Below are 25,988 nucleotides of genomic sequence, written 5' to 3'. Positions count from 1 at the left end.
AGGCAGGAAAATACTGGATCTTATCTGGGCATCCTATGCTGTCTAGTTTGACTAGGATAGAGAATAGGGGGAAATGCAACTAAGATTGTAAAGGTAGGTCCCAGGACTTCCAAAAGGTGTCTGTTAAACTGGACCCTTATAGGAAATGAATTATTTCAGTGGGCGTTTGAATACTCTAAGTTGGCTGATTGGAGACCAAGAAAAATCACATCTTTTGAATGAAAGGGATTGGGCCAAGAGAATTTGATGTTGCCACCTGACTCAGAAGCATTATTTCTGCATTTATTTTCTCAACTTTTCTAAAGCTGCAAAATGCACAAATGCCAATAACTTTTTGGAATGTGAGACTTACTGGCAGGGACAATTTATTTTGTGTCAATTTTTTTTTGGAGGGGGGAAGACAGGGCAGTTGGGGTTAAGTGATTTGCCCAAGGTCACATAGCTAGTGAGTGTGTCAGGTATCTGAGGCCAGACTTGAACTCAGGTCCTACTGACTCCAGGGCCGGAGCTCTACTCACTGCGCCACCTAGCTGCCACGTATTTTGTGTCTATTTTAAAATTCAGTTCAACATAGAATGCATGTCTACTATAGGTAAAAGGTACTATAGGCCCTGTCCTTAAGGAGTATACATGTTAAGGAAGAAGGAAATTTAATTTGAAGCAAATAAAGTAACCTGTAAAGATCTATTCTCAGAATCCCCCGCTATCAAAAATGAAACTATAGACTGTACCTTCCCACTCTTCTGGGATGCTTTTGTGGTACCAAGGATAGGAGGAAACTGGAGAAGGGTCAGTTTCGTGTCTGGATCTGATGTGCCTGGTGGTGTGTCCTAGAGTAGTGTAAACCCATCTGACCATTGGAGAGCAGCAGGTCATTTGGGGGAAGTGGGGCCAGTGGCATGGAAAGAAGTTATCTCCTGTGGACCTTTGTGTAAAAGTAGCTTGTCCGTCTAACATATCCCTACAACCCCACCTTTTTTGCTGTGGCATTTGAACTGAAAGGGACATTAGCAGATGCAATAATGTAACAGTACTAAAGGCAGCTGACGTTTATATAGGGCATTATCTCATTTGATTATATTGGGGCTGTAAGGGACCTTAGATGGCATCTAGTGTCACTCTTGCTCATTAGCTGTGTGCAAAAATTAGTTTTTGTTGATGATGGTACAGATGAAGAATCAGACCCAACGAGTTAAACAGGAACAACAAAAAAGTGCTTTTTATCCTTTGTCTTCTTTGATCCTCCTGACGTACCTGTGACATTGCAAATAGCATTTCCATTTTACAGTTGAGGAAACTGAGGCTGAGAGCGGCAACATGGGAGAAGATTTTGGTGGAAAAGTAGTGAGGAAAGAAGCTAAAGAGGGAAATATTTGGGACAAAATTATTGAATGTGTGGCTAAGGAGATTGGCCTTAGTTTTTTCATTTTTGAATTGAGGGAGCTGGATTAAGGGCTTTCTAAGGTCTCTTGCTGCCCTTCCAGGATTTTCTGTAATTATCCTGTATGCAGTGGGAAGCCACTGAAAATGTTTGAACCTGGGAAGAAGTTGGATGATCATTGTGGGCCGTGGAAGCAGAGAGATCCAGGTTGGGAGGCTCTTTCCAGAAAAGTCTTGGGATCTTGTGGGGGGGGTTGGCAGAGAGTGGTAAGGGTTCCATTGTAGGGTGTAAGCTCCTAAAAGGCTAATACTTTTTAAAACTTGCTTTCCATCCCTTATAGCATTTAGCAGAGCCTAGAAGTCCACTGGTAGATTAAGGAAAACTTTCCAGTTGTTTGATTTTAAATGCCTGGTAGCAGGGAGTAGGGAAAAGACCAGGTAGGGGGTGTTAGTAAATGTTTGTTTGAATGAATGGTCATGGAGCAAGTGAGACTGGAGGTGGGTTTTTTCTTCCTTGGTTTTTAGGTGAATTTGCATAGTAAGTCTATTTTCCAGGGTTGTAATTGGTCAAACTGAACAGTCTCTAGTTCTTTTCTTGCCCCGGAGGAAGTGGGGAGGTATGTATATTTTAGCTGTCAGGGAATGTTTGTGTGGCCCTTGGCATACACATGTGGCAACACGTTTCCTGTGGGTTTGCTCCTCATACCTGTTTGCCGTTGTCATGCATTCAAATAAAAACAGTTTACCTTTTGTCAGCAGTTTACTATAGTGCCCCCTGGAGCATTCTTTGTGAAAACTACATATGCAGAAAGATGAGTGTCCAGAAACTCACTTATTTGTTGTATGTAAAATTCAAATAACCAAATTGGAGAGGATTTTGGCAAATCGTCTGGTCTACTATGAGGCATTGTGGAACAGAGCTCTCATGGCCCTGGGAGATGGACATGGATTCTAGTCCTAGCTTTGCCACTCACTAACTTCACAAGTCACATCATTTCTCTGGGTCTCAGTTTTCCTATCTGTAAAGTCATGAAGATTGGAAAGATTAGCCGTAATGTGTCTTCCAGCTCTGGCTTTCTTGTTCCTTGTTATAGATAAATTTAATAAGTCAATGTACTTGAAAACCTTTTAGAAATAGAAAAACCGTAAAAACAAGCTATTGTTTATTGATTTTTTTTTTCCTTTTGACTTTACCTTTTCCTTCTTTGGTTCTGTGGAGTTGAAAAAATAGCATCTGTGATCTTTATTATTCCCAGTTTATTACTGGAAACTCACATTTGTTTGAAAGCATTTGTATCATGCTTTCAAAATGCTCACAATCTTTCACTTAAGCTATATAGCAGCCCTGCAAGGGGTTTGATGTGCTGATATTTACAGAAATGGGCAAACCAGCACACAGAATGGAAGTGATTTGATCAAGGTTGCACAAACAGTGCCTGAGCTCATCTAGAACTTGGGTTACAGGATCCTAGAATTTAGAGCTAAAAGAGCTGTTAGAGGTTATCTTGTTTAGTGCTTCCAAAGCTAATTTGATCTATGGAACATTTTTGGTTTTGAAATAATGGATAGAAATCATTCATCCTGGAGAATACTCTAGCAAGCAGATTTTTGTCTTGTATCCTCAGTAAGGGGCCTTGAATCATCAGGGGGTGTTTAATACATTTGGATTGAATTGGATAAATACTGGAGTTAAGGGCTCAGTCAGTAAGGCTTTACTAAACACCTACTATGTACCAGATACTGTGCTAAGCACTAGGAAGACAAAGACAGAAATGAAAGTCTTCCCTTATGGAGTTTATGATAATGTGTGTGTGTATGTGTGTGTGTGTGTGTGTGTGTAGATAACATGCATGTATATCTGTATACAGGTTATGTACAAGATAGCTGTGGGAGAGAGAGCACTAGCTGCTGGGGAATCTGGAAAGGTTTGTAAAAGGTGATCCTTGAGTCTTGAAGGAAATGAGAGATTCTAAGGGAGGGCAGTGAGGAGTGAGCACATTCCAGGTGTGACAGGGCAAAGGCTCATTGATGGAGATGTATTTGGTGGGAATAGGACTTTAGAGGATGTGGAGGGGAGAATTGGGTGTGAGAAGATTGGAACGGGTGGAAGGGGCAAGATTAGGAAGGGTTTAACATGCCAGTTAGAGAAATTTATTTCATCCTGGAAGTAATAAGGAGTCATGCTGTTTATTGAGAAGGGGGTGGCATGGTTAGGCCTCCATTTTAGGAAGATTCATTTTGTCAGCTATGTGGAAGATAGATTGAGGTGGAGGGAGAATTGAGGCAGCCAGGTGAATGAGAAGAAGTGATGACAACTGAACTAGGATGTGTTTGGGAGATGTTGTAGAGGTTTCTACCTCAATGAGACTCAGCAACTGATTGGATTTGTGGGGTGAGTGAGACTGAACTGTTGAGGAGGGGCCAAGGCTTGGAACTTGGGTGACTGCAAGGACAGTGGTGCACTTGTCAATATTAGGGACATTTGGATGGGAGGAGTGGGTTTGGAGAGAAAGATAATGAGCTGTCTTGGATGAGTGGAGTTGAAGTTGCCTGCAGGACATCCTGTTCAAAATGTCTAATAGGCAATTGATGATGTAGGACTATCTCAGAAAAGAAATCAGGGCTGGGTCAAGTCAATAAGCATATATTAAGCACCTGCTTGGTGCCATGCACTGTGGGAAACAAAGGCAAAACACATGACCAATAGAGGAAACAACATGTAGACCTGTGTACAAATGAGCTCCATTCAGTTCAAATTGGAGAGCATCTCAGGGCATTAAGGGAGATCTGGAAAGGCTTCCTTTGGAAGGTGGGAGGTGGAGATGAAGATGAGGAAGGGAAGCATTCCAGGCACCTGGGATAGCCAAGGAAAACGTTAGGAAATGGAGTGCCTGGTTTGGAGAAACAGCAGAGAGGCCAGTATGACTGGAGTGTAGAGTTTGTGGAGAGGGGTAAGAAGATAGGAAAGGTAGGAAGAGGCTAGGTTGGGAAGGACTTTAAAAGCCAAACTAGGTCTTAAGTGATAAGGAACTCCTGGGGTATATAGGGGGTGATGTGATCCCACACGCACTTTAGGAAGATCATTTTGACAGTATGCTTCTGGGAGTTATCAGTATAGACCTAGGGATAGGGACTGGACCTGGGATTTCATTGATTTTGGGGTAACTTCTACCCTAGGTCAGCACCATCTTGGCAATTTATGGTCTTGCAGAGGTGCCTAGAACACTGGGAGGTTGAGTGATTTATCCAGATCTTGTAGTTAGTGTGTGTCACTGGTAGGCCTGGAGCTCAGGCCTTCTCACCTTCACTGTCAGCTCACTATCCACCACATCATGCTGCTTCTATCATCTGTAGAGAGATGATAATTAATCCACAGGAGTGATGAGGTTATCAGGTAAGAGTGTGGAGATAGAATAGGGCCCAGAACAAAGCCTTGGGTTGTACCCACCATTAGTGGATGTGAAATAGATGGTGATGATTGATCAAAGGAGACTAAGAAGAATCAGCTGAACTGACATGAGAGCCTGGGGACAAGTGTCATGAAAACCTAGAGAAGGCAGAGGATCCCGAAGGAGATGGTGGTCAACAGTGTCAAATGCTGCAGGGAGGTCAAGAAGGAAGAAAATGAAGACTTTTACTAAAAAAAGTCTGCATATATGATAATTCCTTCTGATATCTTAATTTCATGTTTAATGTTTGAGGGGGGGTTGTTTTTGGTGTTGACATCTTTAATCAGTAAGCATTTATTAAATGCTTACTTTGTGCCTAGCACTGTGCTAGTTGTTAGAGATACAAAGAAAGGCATAAGCACCAAAATAATCCCTCCCCTCAGAGTACTTATACTTGTCATGGAGAGCCAGCCAGCAGAACCCCATATTGTTCATATTGTGCAGAACACAATTTGGGAAGAGATGGATGTAGTTTCAGCACTTTAATTTCACAGTGGAGGAGATAGGGTGTCATAGCAGGGAAGAAGGAAGATGCCCAGTGTCATACTGTGAATTAGTGGCAGAAATTCCTCAAATCTTTTCCTTTCCTGTATCATATTCCATTCCACATGTCTTTTCTCTTTTCGCAAGGTAATGCATATAGTCAGCAAAAGATGTGGGCATCTGCCCTGTGAGGAGTTTTTTTGTGCTAGGTGGGTTGGAGGAAGCTTACAAAATATAGCAGGAGGCCCAGTCAGTCCTTGGGGGGTCTCTTGGGATCAAGTGTGGGTCTTGGTGCTTTTTGCTCCTTTCTGAGAAATGGGAGGGGAGAGCTGAGTTTACCTCTGAACCACTCTTACCAGCCTTGGAAAATGAGTTGGTATGTGAGTTGCTCCTCTCCAGATGTGTCAGCCCTGGGGACATGGCTCACACGTTGCTGAGGGCTTAGCAGGGCTGGAATAGCCAGTTCTCTTGGACCTGACCAGCTGAAAAACTGACTTGTTATAGGGTTGTACAGTTTGCAGACGACTTTCCACCCGACTTAGGAAGTCAGCTGTGTATTGTTAGCTTAGAGATGAGAAGGGACTTGCTGTAGTGTGAAGGTCTGATCTGAACCCGGGTCTCTTAATGAGAAGTGCAGTGTACCTCCACTATGCCATACTGCTTCCCATTTTATTGATGAGGAAACTGAGTCTTGGGAGAGATTTAGTGATTGGTTTAGCTAAGGGACAGAGCCATGACTTGTGTCCAGAGATTTTGACCCAAAGGCCTCACCATGTTCCTGTTGGCTAGCACCTGCTGGGAAGAGATCCACATGTGACTTGTGCTTTGGTTAAGGTCAGCTTGCTGGCCTCTCAGACCTCCTGCCATGCAGGGTTGGTCAGCTCAGTCTCCTAGTGCATCCTCTGCAGTGGTGCAGTAATCATGCCTATTCTCTTGGGCTTTCTTTCATATCTTCAGTCAACTGGTGCTTATTAAATCCTGACCAGAAACCTGGCCCTCAGAGAGGTGGGGCTGGACTAGGGGAGAGAGACACATGCCCTAGGGGAGGGCAGAGCTTTAATTGTGAAGACCAGTAACTAGGCAGGCCGCAGCACGTGTGCAGGGCAGGGACTCTAGCAGTGTCATTTGGGGCTGTAAGTGTAGGGCCAGAGCGGGAGATGACTAGCCATGGCTGCCAGGGGATGTTGGACCTCACAGGCCAAGGTTTCCTTCTTAGGAGGTGCTACAACCTCTGTAAGAATGCCTCTCCTCAGCTCTGGGCCTGGGTCTAGGTTGTGATCCTGTTTTGAGAGAGGAGTCATTTGTTCAGATGGTTCTGTTTTGAAAATGGGAACTAGAACCTGTGGCTTATTTAACTCAGTCATACTCTTATTGGCACAGCCTTCTTTTTACAGTGCCTGAAACTTGAGTGTGCAGAGATCAGTTTGGTGACATCCCTGCCCTTGTGAATAAGACGTTAGACATGACATGTCCCAAGAGCTAATAAACCTTAGAATTGTACTAGGACTTTTTGGGACGGTGTGTGTATGTGTGTGTATGCGTGTACACATAAGTACATATCTACTTACACACACACACACACACACACACACACACACACACGTGACCCGGAGTCAAGAATACAGGAGTTCAAATCCTGCCTCAGATTTACCAGCTGTGTGGCCCCAGGCAAGTCACTTAACCTCCATCTCCCTTGGTTTCCTTGTCTGTAAAATGGGCATAATAACGGCACCTGCCTCCCAGAGCTGTCATGAGGACCGGATTGTATTTTGCAAACTCTAAACCCACTGCGTAAGTGCTAGCTGTTATTGTTACCAAAACACATACACAATATGCAGATATATGTTCCTGTATGCACAAATAAACACAGCTCAGGATCTTGTTTACCATAACCTAGAACAGGCAATCTTTTAAAACCCTGGAATAGTCCCACCCTTGTCAAAGAAAAGGGCAGTGAGGCCAACCAATGACCATATTGATTGTGTCTGACCATGTAAGCTTCCTTTCCCACACCTGTGGCCTCCTCCTCCCCTGAGGACAGGACAGAAGCACCCTTCCTTTGTGTCTCACTCTGGCTATTCAGCAGTCACCATTTGGGCATATCTATTTAAAACAGTCCAGCCAGTTTAGATACCTAACTCTGTAGGTCCTGGCTTCCTAGGAGGTTATGAGCTGAGAACAGGCAACATGTGTTAAAAACTGAGCTAGAAAACAGTGGGATGCTTTGTATTTTCTGGTGGGTTGTGCTGATTGTATGGGTTGGAATGTGGAGAAGCAGATCCTGGGTTCTGGAGAGAGCAGCACCTTTCCTTCCCTGAAGCTAGCTTTGTGGAAGAAGAGGGACTTTTAAGATCTCAGCCAGCCTGACTCTAGGATGATCTGCACAATGAGGTGCTTCTCATCTGGCTGAATTCAACTTTTCTTGCTTTTCTTTCTCCCCAGAGGCATCTTCTCTGTGCTTTCTGTTTAGGGCTTCTTTCTTTCTTTTCCCCAGGTAAGCGGAATCAAGGTCCTCTATGAGTCGGAGTTGGCTGATGCCCGGAGAGTCCTGGATGAGACTGCCAGGGAAAGAGCCAAGCTTCAGATTGAAATAGGAAAATTAAGAGCGGAACTTGATGAGGTCAATAAAAAGTAAGTGGTTTTGACTTGGTATAATTTAGGCCTAATTAAAGCAACCACAGTGCCGACAGGCCTGCCATGGCAAGAAATCATCTGGTCTATTTAACTCTGTGGGAGGATTTCACATCCATTCTATGGCTTGTTTACATAGGGGGCATCATGTTAAGAAGTCCCATCCTTAGAAAACAGATCAATTAGGGGGTGGAGGGCAATTCTATAGGATTAGAGTTCCAAAAGTTGACTGTCAGTTTGGCTATAACACAACACATGCCTTCTCCAAAAGCATGAGGCTGGGGCATGATGCTCTAAAACTTCATCAGTGACACTTCCAAAAAGATAGGAGTCTAATAAAAAATGTCAATAGTTGTGTATATGTTAAATGGTTAAGAGAGGAGCCTGTGGGGGGTGTAGTGTGTGGGCCAGTCCTTCTCTCCTCACAGCTCTTTCTGCACCTGAAGATAGAATATGCAATGACACTCTACAATGATAAAGACCTGGAGGTCGATTTTGGAAGTGGGCGTCTGAAAGATTGCAGCTCGTGAGTCATTGTGAAATGCTGCCATTTTTTCTGCACTGTTTCTGAGGAAGAAATTGTGCATGTTCCCCAGTAACAGTTGTGTTGGAACAAACTTGTGTTTTTTGAAAGATATGCTATGGTAGCACTGATGCGCTGTTGTAGAACTGCACTTTAGGAGAGGATGTACCCCATTACTTACATAAAACAGAGTCCACCCTGCTTGATTTCAGGTGTGAAAATGACATTAACATTTAGAAAGCTGAACACTCACATTTTCTTAAATGCTATCGGGGGTCAAGGGGAAAACTTTTTTATTTGTATCCCCAGCATTTAGCACAATGTTTCTCACATAAATATTTTCTGTTAATGAATTCATCCATACATAAGGTGTAATTTCTTTGGTCTGGTATTTTTCAGTCTTTCCTAGTTAACCTCCATTAAGGGTCCCCTTTGAATTTTGCTTCATCCTGGGTAGGGGTGACTTCTTTAGACTTTGCCAGAGGAGTAGAAGCTCTGGCTGGACCTCCCACACTTGCCTGGATGCAGAGTAGGGGACTGAGGACACATGAAGGCTGGCCATCAGTAGGGGGTGTTTTGGGTTCACCGCACCTCATAAAAGTGCCTGCTGTGGTGTGAAGGGACTTGGGATCTCTAGCAGTGAAGGGATTATAGGCCTTTTAAAATTCAAGGTAAAGGGTAGCACTGAACTACTAAACACATGGTGATGCTTTTAATAATTCCATCTTAACAAACTTAATGAGCAACTTCTCTGTCCAAGACATTGAGTCAGGGGCAGGGAGTACAAAGACAAAACCAAAGGGACTTGCTATGAGCAAGTGTAGTACAGGGAAATTTTTTTTTTAATTAGGAGGCAGTCAGGGTTAAGTGAATTGCCCAGGATCACACAGCTAGTAAGTAAGTATCTGAGGCCATATCTGAACTCAGGTCCTCCAGACTCCAGGGTCAGTGCTCTATCCACTGTACCACCTAGCTACCCCATAGTAAAGGAGGTGGGCACACTTAGCAATGAGGAGGATCAGGGATAATCATAAGTTGATGAAAAAAGACTTAAGGGACTGGGCCTCCTGCTATATTTTGTAAGCTTCCTCCAACCCACCTAGCACAAAAAACCTCTACACAGGGCAGATGTCCACATCTTTTGCTGACTATATGCATTACCTTGTGGAAAAGAGAAAAGACATGTGGAATGGAATGTGATACAGGAAAGGAAAAGATTTGAGGAATTTCTGCCACTAATTCACAGTATGACGCTGGGCTTGAGGTTGTGACCTTTGAAGAAAAATACTGGAGAAAGAGAAAGGGAGAGATACAGAGTGGTCCAGACTGGCGTAATTACCCTTGCCCTCCAATGTGACTCTGCCCCAAGATGATTTCAGGTAACATTTGTAGGAATCTTGGACTAGAACAAGCTGTATTGACCTTCCACAGTTGTGTGAATAACCAAGTCACCATCCCATTCTTGTGGTCCACTCCTCAACTCCTGGAGTAAGACAAAGGAACCTCCTCCCTTGTATTAATATCTTAATCCTTTCTCTGTGGAGAAAGGCGAGTCAGCACTGGACAGTCACTTCTGGTAACTGTGGGGAGACTGCCCTTAGATGAGCCCAGCACCAGGTCACGTCAGAGATGGGGGTGGGCAACATCTTGAATAGACCAGAGTTCTTTGCCAAAGGGTTCTCTATCACCCTTAGTTTATTTCCCTAAATAAAGCTTTTTTGTCCTAGAGGTTTTCCCCAAGGTTTTTGGAAAAAGTTTTAGAGGAAAATAGCTAATATTTTTAGTTTTATTATAAATGGGTTTTTAAATGTTTCTATGGCTAGATAACAGAATCTGACCTAGAATCCAGGTCAGTATTTGATATGCTGATACTTTAGCTTTCCAAATGTCTTCCTGGCAGTAGTTGGGTCCCCCACCACATTGAAGGAACACAGGTGACCTGCTGTGCCTGGGATTCTGCTGGGGTTCTTTATCTCAACAGGCATTTTGCAATGCTCGTGAAAGCTTTTCTCTTCGGGAGCCCTGGGCTGTGTGATTGTGAGCTAGTCACTCCCCTTCTCTGAGTGAGAAGGGACCCAAGAAGGCTCCTGCTTAGTCCAGCCTGTACCAGAGCAGAATTGGCCAGTGATGGGCAGAAATTTCTGTCCTTTCGACCTAAGACCACAGATTTAGAGTTGGAGGGACCTCACTTTATAGGTGCCAGCATGGAGCCTGAGGTCACACAGGTAGGAGGAGGGTAGGAGATCAGGATTTGAGAATAGGAGCTGTCATTTTAAGTCTGGCCCTCTTTACTCTCTACCATTTGTCTCATTGTCTGAACCTGGCTTGTATTCTACAAAGCTCCCAGGAGATGTGAATAGCCATGGTCTGGTAGTGGTCTTCAGGCCCTAGACATCCACCTGGCACTAGGGGAAGCTGAGGAAAGCTGGGGCGGGGGTGGTAAAGCCTTATTGTGATAGCCTCTTGGGGCAGGGTGTAGCCTAACCTTCTTTAGAGAGTGCCTGGCCAAGGCTGCCCCTCCCAATGAGGGGTTGCTTATCTAGCTGTCAATACTCAGTCCAAAGGCCAGTGTTTAGTGATAATTCTGCTGATACTGGGGCCCCTTTGCAAGCCTTTGCCCTGTGGGATGTTCATCTGGGTTAATGTGATGCTGTAGAGGGTAATGGAACTTGGAATCAGAAAGATGTGGGTGCCCAGGCTGAGATGTGTGACCCTAGTTGGACAGGACACTTTACTTACTTGGAGCTTTTTTTTCCTCCTACAAAATGGGATGAGCCCTGACTAGAGAATTGTCCTTTTCCAGCCTGCGTGTCCTACACTTAGCTCCTAGGGATGTTGTGGGAAGCCCTTCCCTATACTTTAATGTCTTTCTCCTGTGACTTCAGTCTCTTTTCCACCTGGGAATCCGCCCACTGACCAGCAAATCCTAGAGCAGACTGGTTCCCCAGGGATGCCTAGGCCAGGCCCTGCCTTCAGGCAGGCCAGGCTTCCCTTTGATCACCTGGGAAGGAAGGCTCTTTAAGGGGAATGATGCTAAAACTACTGAATTTGCTGAAGCTGGACAAGTTACTACTAGTGCTACCACCTGTGGGAGTTGCTGACCTGGATTGGCCTGTGATGGGGCCTATTGCCCCCTGCTGGTGGGACCTGGAATATGCCTGATTTGCCCTGTGCAACAATAAGTGTTACTCATCGCCATAGTGCACCTTAGGGCTCCAACCCCTTCATGTTGAGGGTGATGCCTAGGGTGTATTAGCTGATCTGTGCCTTCTTTCTAGTAGGGGCCAGGACTCTTCTGTAAGGTACCAGACCCTCTTTCTCACCTTGCATCTCCCTGTGATTGGTCAAGCCACTCATACCAGCCCCCTGAGACCAGCTAATGGGGTGGTGGGAGGCTTTGTAAACCAGAGTTATTTAAGGAGGCGCTGTCAGAGGGAGTCCTACCATACCAATAGGCTTTCTTGGGAGGAAACCTGTTGGATTTGGTGTGAAGTTGATCGTAACAGCATAATCACTTAGGCTTAGAATTGGCCCCCTTTGCCTCTCTTTGGGGGTCTTAAAATAGCACTAGATGGGTGGGGTGGACAGTGACTTATATCATAGAGTAAGGTGGGACCTCAGATAATTTAATCTAAAGAAACCTAGAAAACATTAAAGATGAGATGGGAAGGGACTTTTTCAAAGTCATACAGGTTGTAAGGAGCAGAGCTTATTGGGAGATTTTTCCTTCTCACTATTCTTAGAACTTCTTGGAGACTGCTGAGTTAGATTTTCTCTGCTGGAAGGGAGGGCTAGAGGATGTTCTTTTGGCCCTTGCCTTAACTGAAGTGACTGATAAGAACTTTCCTTTGGATACTTGCTGTATATCCATTTGGAGAGGCTCAAATAAAGTCTGTCTGGGCACTTAGTGATGTGGCTTAAAGAGAATAAATATTTATTTATATTTATTATAATGACCTCCAATTGAGTATTTGCTTAAAATCTCATCTTTTAATCTTTATTGCCTTTTATGTGGTTCTAAGCCCAAAGACCTTTTTTTGGTAGCTCAGTAGAAATACATTGAAACTTAATGTTTTTAGATTGGGCCAACAGCTTTCCATTTTACATAGATCTGAGGTAGAGAGAAGGGAAGTGATGGGCCCGTGGTGGCACAGCCAGGTGGTGGTAGAGCTAAGCTAGAACCGTGGGCTCTTGACTCCCAGTTCACAGCTCAGTCTATTGCCTCATGTGGTCATCCCTGACTGTCTCTTTCCTTTACTTATCCCAGCATTTCTGCTTAAATTTCAGCTGTAAGAAGAAGGATGGAGATCTGACTGTCGCCCAAGGCCGTGTAAAGGACCTTGAGTCCCTGTTTCACCGGAGTGAGGCTGAACTTTCTGCTGCCCTGAGTGACAAACGAAATCTGGAAAACGATGTCGCTGAGCTCCGGGCCCAGCTTGCTAAGGTATAGGCTTCACCTGCTTGTGGGCCGGTGGGTCAGTGGCCCTGGGTATGACAACCATTCTGCCTCTAGAATGGGCCTGGCTGTCTGCCGCAGTGTTCTAGGCCACTCTTTTCCACTCCCTCTACTTGTCATTAATCTAAAATCTCCATTTCCTGTCATAGGAGGCATTTAAGTAAGGCTGGAGGACCCTATTTGGGATTCTAGGCAGCCTAATCAATGGGAAGGAAGTGCGAAGTTAGAACTACATGCATATGTTGCCATGGCCTAGGCAGAAGATAATTCTGTTTATGCAAAGCTAGAGTATGACCCCATTGACTACAGCCATGTGAAATGCCACATCCTTAGTCATACTTGCATTTAAATCTTAAGAACTGCCAGGAATTGGAATGCTCACCAAGAACCCAACATCCTAGTTTAATTCTTAACAACGTATGAAGTAGGTGATTCAAGAGTTCTTGTCCCCATTTACAGGTGAGGAAACTGAGAGTAATAAGTTCTAGTCTGGGATTCCAACCTATTTCAGGTGACTGCACAGTAAGGGTTCTTTCCACTACATTACCCAAAGTCTGAGGTGTGCTAGCTCTCTGATCTGACCTGTGGATTAATACTGTGCCTACTGTTAAGACCTAAGAGCCCCAGGAGTGTTTGGGTTAAGTGGGGGTGGGGGAGTGGGAGTGAGAGGAAGACACTTGAACATGTTGGATTCAACCCTCAACATCAGGCAGAAGATGGTCATGCTGTGGCGAAAAAGCAGTTGGAAAAGGAGACACTGATGCGGGTGGACTTGGAGAATCGCTACCAGAGCTTGCAGGAAGAGCTAGACTTCCGGAAGAACATATTTGAAGAGGTATCTTAGACCTGTTAGCTCTGTTGTGAAGAAAGGGCCTGCAGGGTGGTGGGGGAATTTAGTTCCTAAGTGGACTTGTTGGGCCTTTCTTCTCGACCCCTAATCAAGGACTAGGCCAGCTTTCAATATATTGTGAAGGAGTCAGAGACTTCCCCGCCTCCCATTGCTCTTCCAAGATCCCCAGATACCACTGGCATTCCCCTGTTACCTCATAGCTGGCTTCCCTTCAGGGCCTCTCTTCGCCACCATCTCAAAGCTCACAGCATCTTCAGAAATTAGAGAGAAGAGTGTGGCAGTGTGGATAGGTTTTGGGCCCAAACAGCCTCACCCAGCTGGAGTTAACACCTGCCTTTGGGCTGATCACTATGTCCTTTCTAAGCTATCTCCATTAGCACCTCACACCTGGTACTTGGTACACATTAAGTACCTAATCTTGTGTCCAATGAGACACAACTTTGCCCAGTCAAGTGAGCAAGGGCAGCTTTGGGGCCTTTAATTGTCAGTGACTTAAAGGACTTCTTCCCAGTCTGTTCTCTCTTCCTTGCTATTCACATCTGTCATGAAACACAAACTCTTATTGGAAGTTTGGGTCAGCTCACCTCACTATCTTGATGCTTCTGAGAAGAGAAAGCTATAGCAAAGAAGCTTCCAGCTTTCTGCCCTTCAGCTGAGGAACAGACCAATGACTTCTAGTAATTTCTAGTAATTCCCCTTTCTCTCTTGGGCTAGGAGGTACGAGAGACTCGGAAGAGCCACGAGCGCCGTTTGGTAGAGGTTGATAGCAGCCGTCAACAGGAATATGAATTCAAGATGGCGCAGGCCTTGGAGGACCTTCGTAATCAGCATGATGAGCAAGTGAGGCTCTACAAGATGGAGCTGGAACAGACCTACCAGGCCAAGGTATGAGAATGGAGCCTGCTGCCTCAGACTTGGTGGCCTGTGAGGCTGGAGATATCAGTTCCTGCAAGATCAGCCCCAGAGGAGTTCATAGTTCCTCAGCTCCCATACTTTTATTGAACACCAGTCAGGCTAAAATGAGCATCCAAGGGCAGCCTGTGGATGGATGTGTATGTAAAGGCGTATCCATTCTGTAATAGTGGTACTGATGGTCCCAGCAGCAGCCTCTGGCCATTCATTCTCATTGATTGTGGGAGCATAGTCCTCCTGTCCAGTGTTCTTGCCTCCCTTCTCACATCACTGCTCAGTCTTCAGTGCAGCAAGGCCTGTGAGGTCCCATTTCATTGTGCACTCTAAAGAGGACTGTGCCCTGAGGCCATGAGCAGGTGTGGTAGAACTAGGGGATGGGGAGAGATGCTGTTGTGAAGGCAGATAGGCAGTCACATGAGGGGAACACTGGGCTCCCACTTGGGCAGGGGTCAGCTCAGCTTTCCTCTAAGTGGCCTGACATTTTATATCCTCCCTTCTTCCCTCTTTCAGCTGGAGAATGCCAAACTGTGCTCTGACCAAAATGACAAAGCAGCCATCGCAGCTCGGGAGGAGCTGAAAGAAACCCGCATGAGAGTGGAGTCTCTCAGCTACCAGCTTTCCAGCCTCCAGAAACAGGTGATGCCCAGGGTCCCCTTTGCGTCCTCCTTTGGATCCTTTACCCTCAGGTTCCATGCTGAATTCTGCCAGCAGGCATTTAAACATGTGCCATCTCTACTCTTGGTGGGCTGTCTGTCCATTCTCAGACTGCCAGGCCTTGGACCCTTTCTGGAAATCATGTGACATCAATGCCTTTCTCATTCTCAAGTAGCTCAAAGAAACTGCATGTTTTTCTAGCTGTAATCTCATTACAATAATTGAGATTCTCATCATTTCGTGCAGTACTTTCTTTGATTGACAAAGCACTCTACTGAAAACAAGTATCACTTTGCATTTTACCTATGAAGAAACTTGGGTTTAGGGATATGAAGGTCCTGGTCCAGCCTCCTACCCCTTCTTTTCTGACTTAACTCAAATTGCTCTTCTAGTCCATTCATTCAACAGTTACCATTCCTTTAGCGTATGCAGTGCCCTGGAGAACAGACTAGATTAGACATAGATCCTGTCCACGTGGAATTCGTAGCCTGCTAGGGAAATACATACTAGAATATGCAGTGTTCCATTGTAGTACTGCTCCATAGTGAGGTTGTAAAGGACTGTGTGAGTCCTGAAGGTTACTTGAAGCCAGAGGTTCTCAAACTTTTTGGTCCCAGGACCCCTTTATACTCTTATAAATGATTGAGGACCCCAAAGAGCTTGTATTTGTGTGGGTCAGTTCTATCAGTGTTTACTGTATTAGAAATAAAAAGGCACATTTTTAAAATGTTCATTTAAAAATAATAAACCCATTACATGTTAAAAAATAATTTCTCAAAATAAAAATTAGTGAAGAAATATAGCATTGCTTTATATATTTTCACGAATATCATGATTTTGCAACTTAATAGAAGCTAGATCCTCATAACCTCTTCATTCAGTCTGTTGCTTAGCACAATGCCTGGCACATAGTAGGCACTTAACTAATGTTTATTAGCTATTGTGATTTTTTTTTTTTGGTTGAGGTATATGAGGAAAATGCAACCTCACACAAATATATAGTTGAAAAAGGGAAGAGTAGTTAGTTTAATAGTCAAATAACATCTTGTGAAAACAGTTGACCTCATGACCAAATTTTGAGAAGTGCTGCTATATGCACATGGGACAAAGGACACAAAGAGAGGATGGGGTCATGGTATGTTTAGGTGAGAGGGAGATGAGAAGGCCTGGGAGGATCTCTGGCCTTGGTGAGGCCAGAGAGAGATTGCAGCCACATTTGACAGGACCTTGAATTCTAGGCAGAAGAGCTTCAAGTTATTAGGTAGCCCAAGGGGAGCTGAGCCCTGGTGAGTTTTAAATAGGAAGTAATCTTTGCATAAGAAGGATTATTTTGGCAGTGACATGAAGAAATAGCAGAGAGGCCAAGAGCCCAGGGGCCAGGCTATGGAGTGGTGGGTGGAAGGAGGAGGACAGGCTAAGTTTGGGTGAGAGGTCAGGGACAAGGAGTCCTCAGAACACCAATACTGAGGGGTCCCATCCCTGGATTTGAGGCTGACCTATTACTGTAAGTGAGCTTGGTATAAGGCACTTGTGGAAGAAGAATTGTGGCTTCCTTCTCATCAGCTTCTTTGGCTCACACCTTACCTTTGGGATTAGCTTTTTTTCCCCCTGCTTGGGGCTCTCAGGTTCCTTGTGTGATAGGGAGTCTCAGCAGTTGGATTAACTACATTTTGTGAAACCATAGGCCAGTGCAGCAGAAGATCGAATCCGTGAGCTGGAGGAGATTTTAGGTGGGGAGCGGGAGAAGTTCCGCAAGATGCTGGATGCCAAGGAGCGGGAAATGACAGAGATGAGGGACCAGATGCAGCAACAACTGACTGAGTACCAGGAACTACTCGATGTCAAGCTTGCCTTGGACATGGAAATCAATGCGTATCGGAAACTCTTGGAAGGAGAGGAGGAGAGGTAAGGGAGGGCAGTCTGCCCTCTTGGCTTAAAAAATGTTTCAGGAGAGAGGAACGGCCCTCCTGGGGTCCTCACAGAGGTGCTCAAGAGAATTATAGTAATACTTCTTTTGTCTAGTATTATTAGGGAATGTATTCTACAGACTTTTTTTTAGAGACTTGAAGCAGATTCCTTTTAAGAACCAGATCGTTTTTGTGGCTTGAGCCAATTCTTGGTGTAAATCTCTAAAATGTGTCACACTCCTGGCCATTTCAGGGAGATATTGTAGGTGAAATCACCTTTTTGAGGATGAGCGTACATTGCTCTACAGGGCCTTCAGGATTTTTATGTGGAGCTTTTCTGCACCAAATGGCTCCTGCCATGCTGGGCTTCCCGTTTTCCTGGGTCTGTTTCTTGTCTTTTTCTTGTCTCTTCCTCCCTGCCAGGCTGCCAGTTCCCATCTGTGGTTGCTCCCCTTGGCAGTGCTCTCCCTTTATCTCATCTACACTACTTTGGTCTGGGAAAGTAGATAATCTTGGCTTGTTAAAGTTTTGTATAAAGCAAGTGTCGAATCTTTTGGGACAATCCTTTGGAAAAAAAACACCTACACTTTAGTTCTTGGATATGTGACGTGGCTTTTGGCCACTTGGGTGACTTTTATTGATTTATTTTGTGTTTACATCAGTAATTTTCAGCCATACTCTGCACCCCCCTCCCCATTTCCCTCCCCAGCCACACCTTGACCCAGTAAACCTCCTTTGCCAGATGCAGCTAAGCCATGATCTGCTCTCTGGCTTCTGGAGGGACGTGAATTGCTATCTCTTGATCCTATTTAGTCAGAATTACACTGCCTTCAGCTTCATCTTTTTGTTCTCCTGGTTCTGCTCACTGCTCTCTGCATTTGTTCATAGGGGTCTTCTCATGTTCCCCTCAAGTCTTCATTTGTTTATTATAACACAATAATATTCTGTTGCAGTTACTTTCTCCTCGATTGATTTCTGTATAATTGACATGTCTAGATGATTGACATCTAGGTGAGTCATTGCTGTAGATGGTCAGCAGTCCATTTACTTAACTGATCACTCTGATTACTGCTGATGTTGCCCAAGGCCCAAGACAGTTAAAATAACTTCCGTTCAGTTATTTACTGAGTACTTCCTCCATACCCTTATAGAGGACTCTAGCCCTCATCAGCTTGTTTGATGTGGTGGAAGACACTAAGTTTGCCTAGAACCATAGAGTCTCTGAATGGGAAAGGGCCTCAGCATCTAGTCCAAGCCATTCCTGAGCAGGCAGGCATTCCCCTCTCCAATAGAATCTGAGGGTGGTCAGCCTCTCCTTAGAGACTATCGGTGGTAGAGAAGGCATTATCTCATTCTGCTTTTGGATAACTAACTATTAGAAAGTTCTTCCTTACGTGTGGCTAAATCTCCCTCTTTATAACTTCTGTCTGCTGTTTAGCCTTTTTTGGCTGTGGCCCTCTTCAGCATGATGGAAGAGAATGACCATGCTCTTAAGTCTGCTCTTTTCCGGGCACATGCAGAAGAATAAAGTGAACTCTATGATAATGTGAGAATTTCGAGAAAAGGGAAAATGAGATCATTCTGCTGTTCTTTTTGGCAAAACAGAATCATGAGTCCCTTGGGGCTGGACTCTAGCCTGGACTCTTTCCCAGTCACTTTACTTGTCAAAATGTAGACACATCACAATTTATGTTAGCCACATAACTGGCATCTAAAAAAAGTACAGCTTAGGTGTGAAATCTGGACTATTGCTCCTTGTATACCTGTGTCAAATGGAGGGTTTCCCTGTATTGTCTCAGTGGGCAAGTTTACTCAAGTCATCTCAGAGCTGCTTTGCCATTCTTGTCCTGCCTGACTTTTTTTTTTTTTTTTGCTGGGCATCTAAATTATATTAGGGCTAAAACCCTTTTGCTGGAACAGTTCAAAAAAACCTTGGCTGATTGATAAAGAGGGAGCCTAGAGACCAGAGTTTGTTTCTTGGCCTTAACTGCAGCCCTTCTAAGACTTCATGAAAGCAGGAATCTGGGATAACCCTTAGTCTGGATTCTCTTCAGTCTTCACAGATAACACCTACTGCCCTTTTCCCTCCTTGTGGCTCTACTCCAGCCAAACTGCTTCTTGGCTTTTCTTAGGAAACCTCAGAAATGCTTTCTTGGGTCAGTGGTGACCTGTCCAGGCCAGCCTTCTGTTCCTGAAGAGGGCACCATGGGACACCTGAGGGGTCAGCTCCAGCCCTGGGCTAGTGTTCTATGACATCCATTCCCCTGAAGAGGTATCACCCACCAGGAATTTCTGGCAGCCCTCTTTGAGCAGGTTTACTTTTTGGTTTGCAGGCTGAAACTGTCCCCTAGCCCATCGTCCCGAGTCACGGTGTCCCGAGCCACCTCGAGCAGCAGCAGTAGCAGCACATCTGCCATCCGCTCTTCTCGAAGCAAGAGGAAGCGGGTCGAGCTGGAGGAGCATTCGGGCAGTGGCACCAGTGGGATTGGCACTGGTAGCAGCACCAGCACTGCCAGCAGTAGCAGCTTCCAGCTGTCGCAGCAAGCGTCTGCCTCGGGCAGCATCAGCATAGAGGAGATCGATTTGGAGGGAAAATTCGTGCAGCTCAAGAATAGCTCTGATAAAGTGAGAATGGGTCCCACTCATTCAATCGCCATGAGATGGGCAAAGGGGGTGGGGAGAAGGGCTTCAAGTCAGAAAGCAGCTTGGTGGGAGGGAGCCAGGCAACCTGGGGGGTTCAAGTCTTCCTTCTGGTATTTCTCAGTTATGTGTGACTTTATTAACATTGTTGAGACAAGTTTCTTCATCAAGATGTCAAAGAAAAAACATTAATAATTTACTCTGTGTTTTAGGCACAGGTTGCCAGAAACATTTTTAATATTAGAGAAACATCCAAACTGGCACAGTGCCCTTGGACATGTCTCTTCCAAGACAATTTAAGGTAGCATTTATAGGAGTCTTGAATAATGAAAATGTCTTAATATGTTAAGATACAGTTTGAGGTTAGGATAGTTACAAATTAATTTCTTCTTTGACCTTTCCCTCAAGGATTGTAAGGGGTAGTCTCCCAATGATCAATATAGAAAATTCTTTATGAGTAATAGTAAAGAGATGTGGTAGGCTAATCTCTTCTAGGGATAAGGAAGTTGTACTCTTAGTTCAAATGTCAGTATCCCATGGGGCAGGAGATGGTGCAGGAGGGAGCACCAGAGTCAGGAGGTCCTGAGTTCAAATGCGGCCTCAGACACTTAGTAGCAGTGTGACCCCGGGCAAGTCACTTTACCACATTTGCCTCAAAAAAGCCCCTGAAACTCGAGCATACCTTAATTCATTTCCTAAAGAAAAGACCTTCAGTCCTCAACCTATTACCCACTTTTGGGGAAGAAGGGGTGGTGAACATGTAAGGCAGGTGCAAGTCTGGAAAAGGCTTGTGGACCAGAGCAGTGTTTTTAGTATTTTCAGTTGAACCAAAAAGGAGGTTTTTATCATCTCTACGTGGAAAACAAATTGTTAGAGGGAAAGTGTTTTCTAAAACTTCATGTATTATAAAAGAGTAAACTATGAGCTCAGCCATGAGCATAACCAGCCAGCTACTAGGGCTTTGTCCTGGCCCATTAACCTTGTGCCTTGTGTGTTTTCTCTAGGATCAGTCTCTGGGTAATTGGAGACTAAAGAGACAGATTGGAGAAGGTGAAGAAATTGCCTATAAATTTACTCCCAAGTATGTTCTTCGGGCTGGGCAGACTGTCACGGTAGGTCAGAGAGAACTCACTGCTGGGGTCATTGGGCTAGATTAGGGGTTGGGGGTCTTGCTTTCCCCAGTCCTAGGTGCCAGGAGAATTGCCAGTCTTGCAGTAGGTAGGATCCTGACTGTTCTCAGGCAGGGGACAAGCAGCTGGTGACCTTGCCTGGTACAATTGCTGGTACCTGGTGTGTTGTAGTCTGGGGTGGCATGATGACTGCCAATGTGCGAAAGGGGAGTCGTCCTGACATTGCTCCTGACAATTCCTTTATTATGTAATTAATTAAGGAAGGTCTCTAACCTTTGTTCTGAAGTGCTGTGAGAGTTAGTGACTTGACTTTAGGAAGAACAAGGGGCCTTTTTTACCTGATGAACTGGGGGAACCTGGGCCTTCCTACCCGTACTGCCTGTTAGGCTACACTGCCCTTTTAGGCTACAAAAGGAGGGTGTCTGCTTTATTCCCTGAGCATCCTTACCTGCTGCCTGTTTTTTTTTGATTACATGGGGAAGACTGGGGAATACATGGAAGGCTTTGCTGCTGGCCTAGCAGCGTGATATTTCACATGTATGAGACATGGGTGCCATTCAAGAAAGCCAAAATTAGATGACCAGAAATAATCCAGTGACTACCTTGCAAGACAGGATTGCCTTCTGCACCTTTTGCCTTCAGGCAGCATTTCACCTTAAGAACCACATGGCTAGGGGGTTGAAGCAGACCTTCTAGTTGTGTGAGAGGGAAGGGGCAAAGGGCAGCAGTAGTTCCCCACCCTTGAGGCTTTTGGGAAGCAGCTACCTGGATTATTGTCACATAGAATTCCTGTCATCACTTTTCTTGGGTCAGAAGCCAGGTAGAAGGACCCTGAGAACCAGGGCACACACTGTAAATTGGAGCAAAGTGGCGGGGAGGAGTCTAAACTTTAGGTAAATCATCTGGGATTGGGGGGGAAGCAGGAGATGGAGGGGGTGAGGCAGGAGAATAGTTTCAAGGCCCTAGGGACAAGGAAAGACTTAAATACTTGAGCCACGGGGGGGATTCTGGACTAGAAGCCTTCCTTTTTTCTTTGAAGGAAGGAGCCAGTCTCCTAGCTGGCTGGTCTCTCTGATAAAGCAATTAAAAATATCTTTGTTGGAAATGAGAGGGCAGAGAGAGGCAGCTTCTGATTGGAAACTTCAGAAATTTTTGATACGGGTTGTGGGTGCTTTGGATGTGAGCAACTGAGAACAAGGTGGAAGAAGCCCTCACTGTATTTTTCCTCAGATCTGGGCAGCAGATGCTGGTGTGACTCATAGCCCACCATCTGTTCTTGTGTGGAAGAACCAGAGCAGCTGGGGCACTGGTGGAAATTTTCGGACATACCTGGTCAACGCAGATGGAGAGGTATTTTATTTGGGCTTTGCTGAGGCCAACTGGATTGTAGTCACAATATCCTCTGCCTTTGAATGGGGCCACAGCTCTTTGCCCTTGCAGACAGAATTCGTACTTGTCTTATTTTCTATGTGTTCTTTGGGCCACCAGCTGGTTGGCAGAACCCCCTTAACCAGGGTCTCAGAAAACCTACCAGGACTAGGGTTCTCTATGATAGAAACAAGCTCTTATGATAGCCAGCCCTCTGTCTCACGTGACAGAGCCTTCCTGTTGTTGGGGGGTGAGGGGGTGCTGTAAGATGCTTCAGAAAGAGGAAGGCAAGTGTATGCACATGGCATAGTTATATTAGCTTATACATCTAGAGCCCTTTTAAATCTTGGTTTTGGAAATCTCCTTTGATTTTCCCACCAGTAGTTACCTGATTTGATCCTCACAACATCCTTGTATGCTGGGCATGGTGGGGAACTGGAATCCAGAGAGGGGGTTTCCTTATGCAAGGACATAGCTAGGTTAAGAACAGAGCACTCCCAGTAGATCTTCCTGGCCCTCAAAGGGAGCACTCTTTCCACTCCCTCGCCAGAGCTCTCCACCACCCTGGAAGCCCTGTAAGAAGAGGTAACCAGGGCATCCTCTTGTGGCTTGCTTAGGATGGCTCTGTTTGCTTTGCTTAGGAAGTGGCAGTGAGAACAGTGACTCAGTCACTAGTTGTGCAAGAGAATGGGGAGGAGGAAGAGGAGGAGGAAGAAGCAGACTTTGGGGAAGAAGACCTTTTCCACCAACAGGTAAGTATCCATCTCCTTCTTTCTGAGTTTTTGTCCAATGATAGGTTTGGATATATTCACAGGAGTTTCACTGGACTCCAAGCTCATCTGATCCAGCCTGCCAATTTTATAGAGGAGGAAGTGGAAACCCCTTGTAGTCCCCACTGACTTAGGCCAACCTGATTGTCACAAGGTTTTTCTGTTTTAAAACATCAGTACCTGATGCTCGGTGGGGTCAGATCCAGTTGATCCTCTGAAACTGCCTTCTTAGGTCATTATTGGTCTGGGTCCAGCTGAGTTTGGGGAAGACACATGAGCAGCTGTTGGTGACAGTACCATTTCTAGTTATAGTTGGTGCTACATAGAAGCTGGAGTCAGGCTGGTGTTGGTCTGCCTTAGGGTAGCGTTAGAATAAAACTGGGATCTGAGGCCTAGGAAAGTGTGTACAACTTAGTTATTCCCTTAGAGCTTCCTTGTATGTGAGTAATAATCAGTGGCTACTTAGGGCCCCAGTTTGTACCTACATAATCCTACTCATTAAATCACAAAAGCAGGTGTCACATCGAATTTCCCTGATGTGTTCATTTGCTGTGCCCTAAAACACACCTTTGTTGTTGTTCAGTTGTATCTCTTTGTGACCTCATTTAGGGTTTTTTGGGTTTTTTTTGTAAAGATAATGGAATGGTTTGCTATTTCCTTCTGCAGCTTGTTTTACAGATGAGGAATCTGAGGCAAACAGGGTGAAGTGACTTACTTAAGGTCACACAGCCAGTAAGTGTCTGAGGCCAGATTGGAACTCAGGTCTTCCTGACTCCAGACCTGGCCTTCTGTTGCTACCAAAACATAGTTTTGAAGCCTGAAATAAACAACAGGAGCAGAAAGAGATTAACTTCTAGACAGGTTTTCTAAGCACCGCATGGTGGGAATTGCTTATCAGTCTCTGATGGTCTGGAGCAGGAGTGTCAAACACCAATAGAAATGGGGGCTATTAATCCATACATAGGGATTCCTGTGGGCTACAATTGACTTAGTTTTAAAACATAATATTTCCCATTTAAACTTTAGTCTGTTTTGGGCCCCCCCCACTCGAGGGGGGGTGCAGTGTGTTTCACCGCTGGTCTAGAGGGTACCATCCTAAGTGATAGAATGTAGTTATCCATGGCCCTTAACTAGACCTTAATTTATAGCTGGATAATAATGAATAAAATAATGGGAGTGCCTGGTGTCCGAAAGACTCATCTTCCTGAGTTCAAATCTGGCCTCAGACACTTACTAAGTGTGTGAACTGTAGCATGTCACTTCACCTTATCTGCCTCAGTTTCTTTATCTATAAAATAGCAAACTACTCCAGTATCTCTGCCAAGAAAACCCCAAATGGGGTCACAGAGAGTCGGACACGACTGAAAAAAAGACTGAATAATGATTGAAAGCTTTTAACCTTCTTATCAGAACTGGTCTTTCTGAGGAGTCAACAATTTTATTTAGGGCCCTAGGTTCTCAGCATTAGAAGGGTCGCCAGAAACCAGCCCATCTGAGGCATGAACATTCCACTCCCCTTACAAACAACAACAATGGATGAGAGGTTGCTTTACAGTCCCCTCAACAAGATGTCCTCAGTGCAGGGGGCTCCTGGCTCCCTAGGGGCTGCCCACCCCTCGTGTTTCTGGACAACATTCACTGTTAGGACATTTTTAGACTGAGTTCAAATGTGCCTCAAATGTACTCAGCAATCCTAGTTTTGCCTTGAGTTAAGCAGAATAAATGCAGGTATTTTCCACAACTTATTTAGGTCTTTGAAGAATAGTCATCAATTTACCCATAATCTGCCCTACGCACAAAGGTGCCTGAGGTGTCCTGAACTGAATATGCTCCAAATTATGTGTTGAGCTAAAAAGATCAGTCGCTGAGTGAGTGGGCGGATGGCTTATCTGGCTTAAGCTGGCTAGCTTCCACTGAAGGGGCTACTGAGGGAAGAGCTACTGAGAAACATTTCTTCTGCTGGCCGTGTAACTCTCCCTGTCTCTTACTTTCTCTTTCAGGGAGACCCCCGGACAACCTCCAGAGGCTGTTCAGTGATGTGAGTGCCCGCCACTCACTTTCCTTACCCAGCTCCTGCCTTTCCTCAGAGCCGCTGAAAACTATTTTTGTATCATTGGATTTCTTTATTCCTTGTTACATTTCTAGAGATTTTTTAACCAAACTGCCAGAATTTTTGAATGGATTTCTCCTCTTCCTCCTCCCCTCTGGGTTTGGTGTTCCCTCCCCTGAACTTTAGGGGTCCCTTCAACACTACTATCCAACTACTGCATTTCCCCCATTTTAGCATTGAGTAAATTAGAAATTTGCAGACTGGTAAATCTTACCAGACTGAAACTAGGCTTTTTTTGCTGGGGTGGGGGTGGAGGGTGGGGATTAATAAACTTGAGTTACTGCCCCAGAAGTTGTTCTTACCTAATGGTGGGTGGGTACCCTGGAGAGGAATCATGAAATGAGAAATTACCTCTACCCTGCACATATACCCCAGGACCCTCCAGGAGTGACCACCAGCTGGGAAGAGGACACAAGATATTTTTTAGTGTTTTCTATCACATCTAAAGTTGAGATTGCCATGTTGCCTTGGTGGCTGGGGGCCTGCAGATGCAAGCTTTTTGCAACATGACCCATTATGTACAAAATTAGGTGACTAGAGTATTGGAGCAAATTTTTCTTTTCCTTTTTCATTTCCTTGAGGGGAATTGGGATGGATCACCTGATGGGAATTTGATGTGTGATCTGCCCTGCATAAAATGTTTATAACTTCTGCCAAGTGCAGTTTAGTCTCAGGCTTCCTCTATCATGTTTCAATGAATATCAGAAACTGACATTTGTGTCTAT

General features: G+C 44.9%; 1 protein-coding gene across 1 annotated transcript in view; it reads left to right on the top strand.

Moving 5' to 3' along the window:
- LMNB2 (lamin B2) overlaps positions 1 to 25,487 on the top strand; it is a 28,078-nt gene extending 2,591 nt beyond the window's left edge. Inside the window, exons 2-12 of the mRNA XM_036761729.1 lie at positions 7,807 to 7,943; positions 12,754 to 12,910; positions 13,632 to 13,757; positions 14,487 to 14,657; positions 15,195 to 15,320; positions 17,023 to 17,243; positions 19,579 to 19,870; positions 20,890 to 20,997; positions 22,246 to 22,365; positions 23,025 to 23,135; positions 25,154 to 25,487. Coding sequence (XP_036617624.1) covers positions 7,807 to 7,943; positions 12,754 to 12,910; positions 13,632 to 13,757; positions 14,487 to 14,657; positions 15,195 to 15,320; positions 17,023 to 17,243; positions 19,579 to 19,870; positions 20,890 to 20,997; positions 22,246 to 22,365; positions 23,025 to 23,135; positions 25,154 to 25,195 — 1,611 coding nt within the window. The 3' untranslated portion in view covers positions 25,196 to 25,487. The remainder of the gene's footprint in view (positions 1 to 7,806; positions 7,944 to 12,753; positions 12,911 to 13,631; positions 13,758 to 14,486; positions 14,658 to 15,194; positions 15,321 to 17,022; positions 17,244 to 19,578; positions 19,871 to 20,889; positions 20,998 to 22,245; positions 22,366 to 23,024; positions 23,136 to 25,153) is intronic.
- The last annotated feature ends 501 nt before the right edge of the window (positions 25,488 to 25,988 follow it).

Source organism: Trichosurus vulpecula, chromosome 1 (assembly GCF_011100635.1).
Source record: "Trichosurus vulpecula isolate mTriVul1 chromosome 1, mTriVul1.pri, whole genome shotgun sequence".
NCBI classification, from domain to species: domain Eukaryota; kingdom Metazoa; phylum Chordata; class Mammalia; order Diprotodontia; family Phalangeridae; genus Trichosurus; species Trichosurus vulpecula.
The sequence above is the reverse complement of the archived record's forward strand: the minus strand, read 5'-3'. Positions and strand labels throughout refer to the sequence as shown.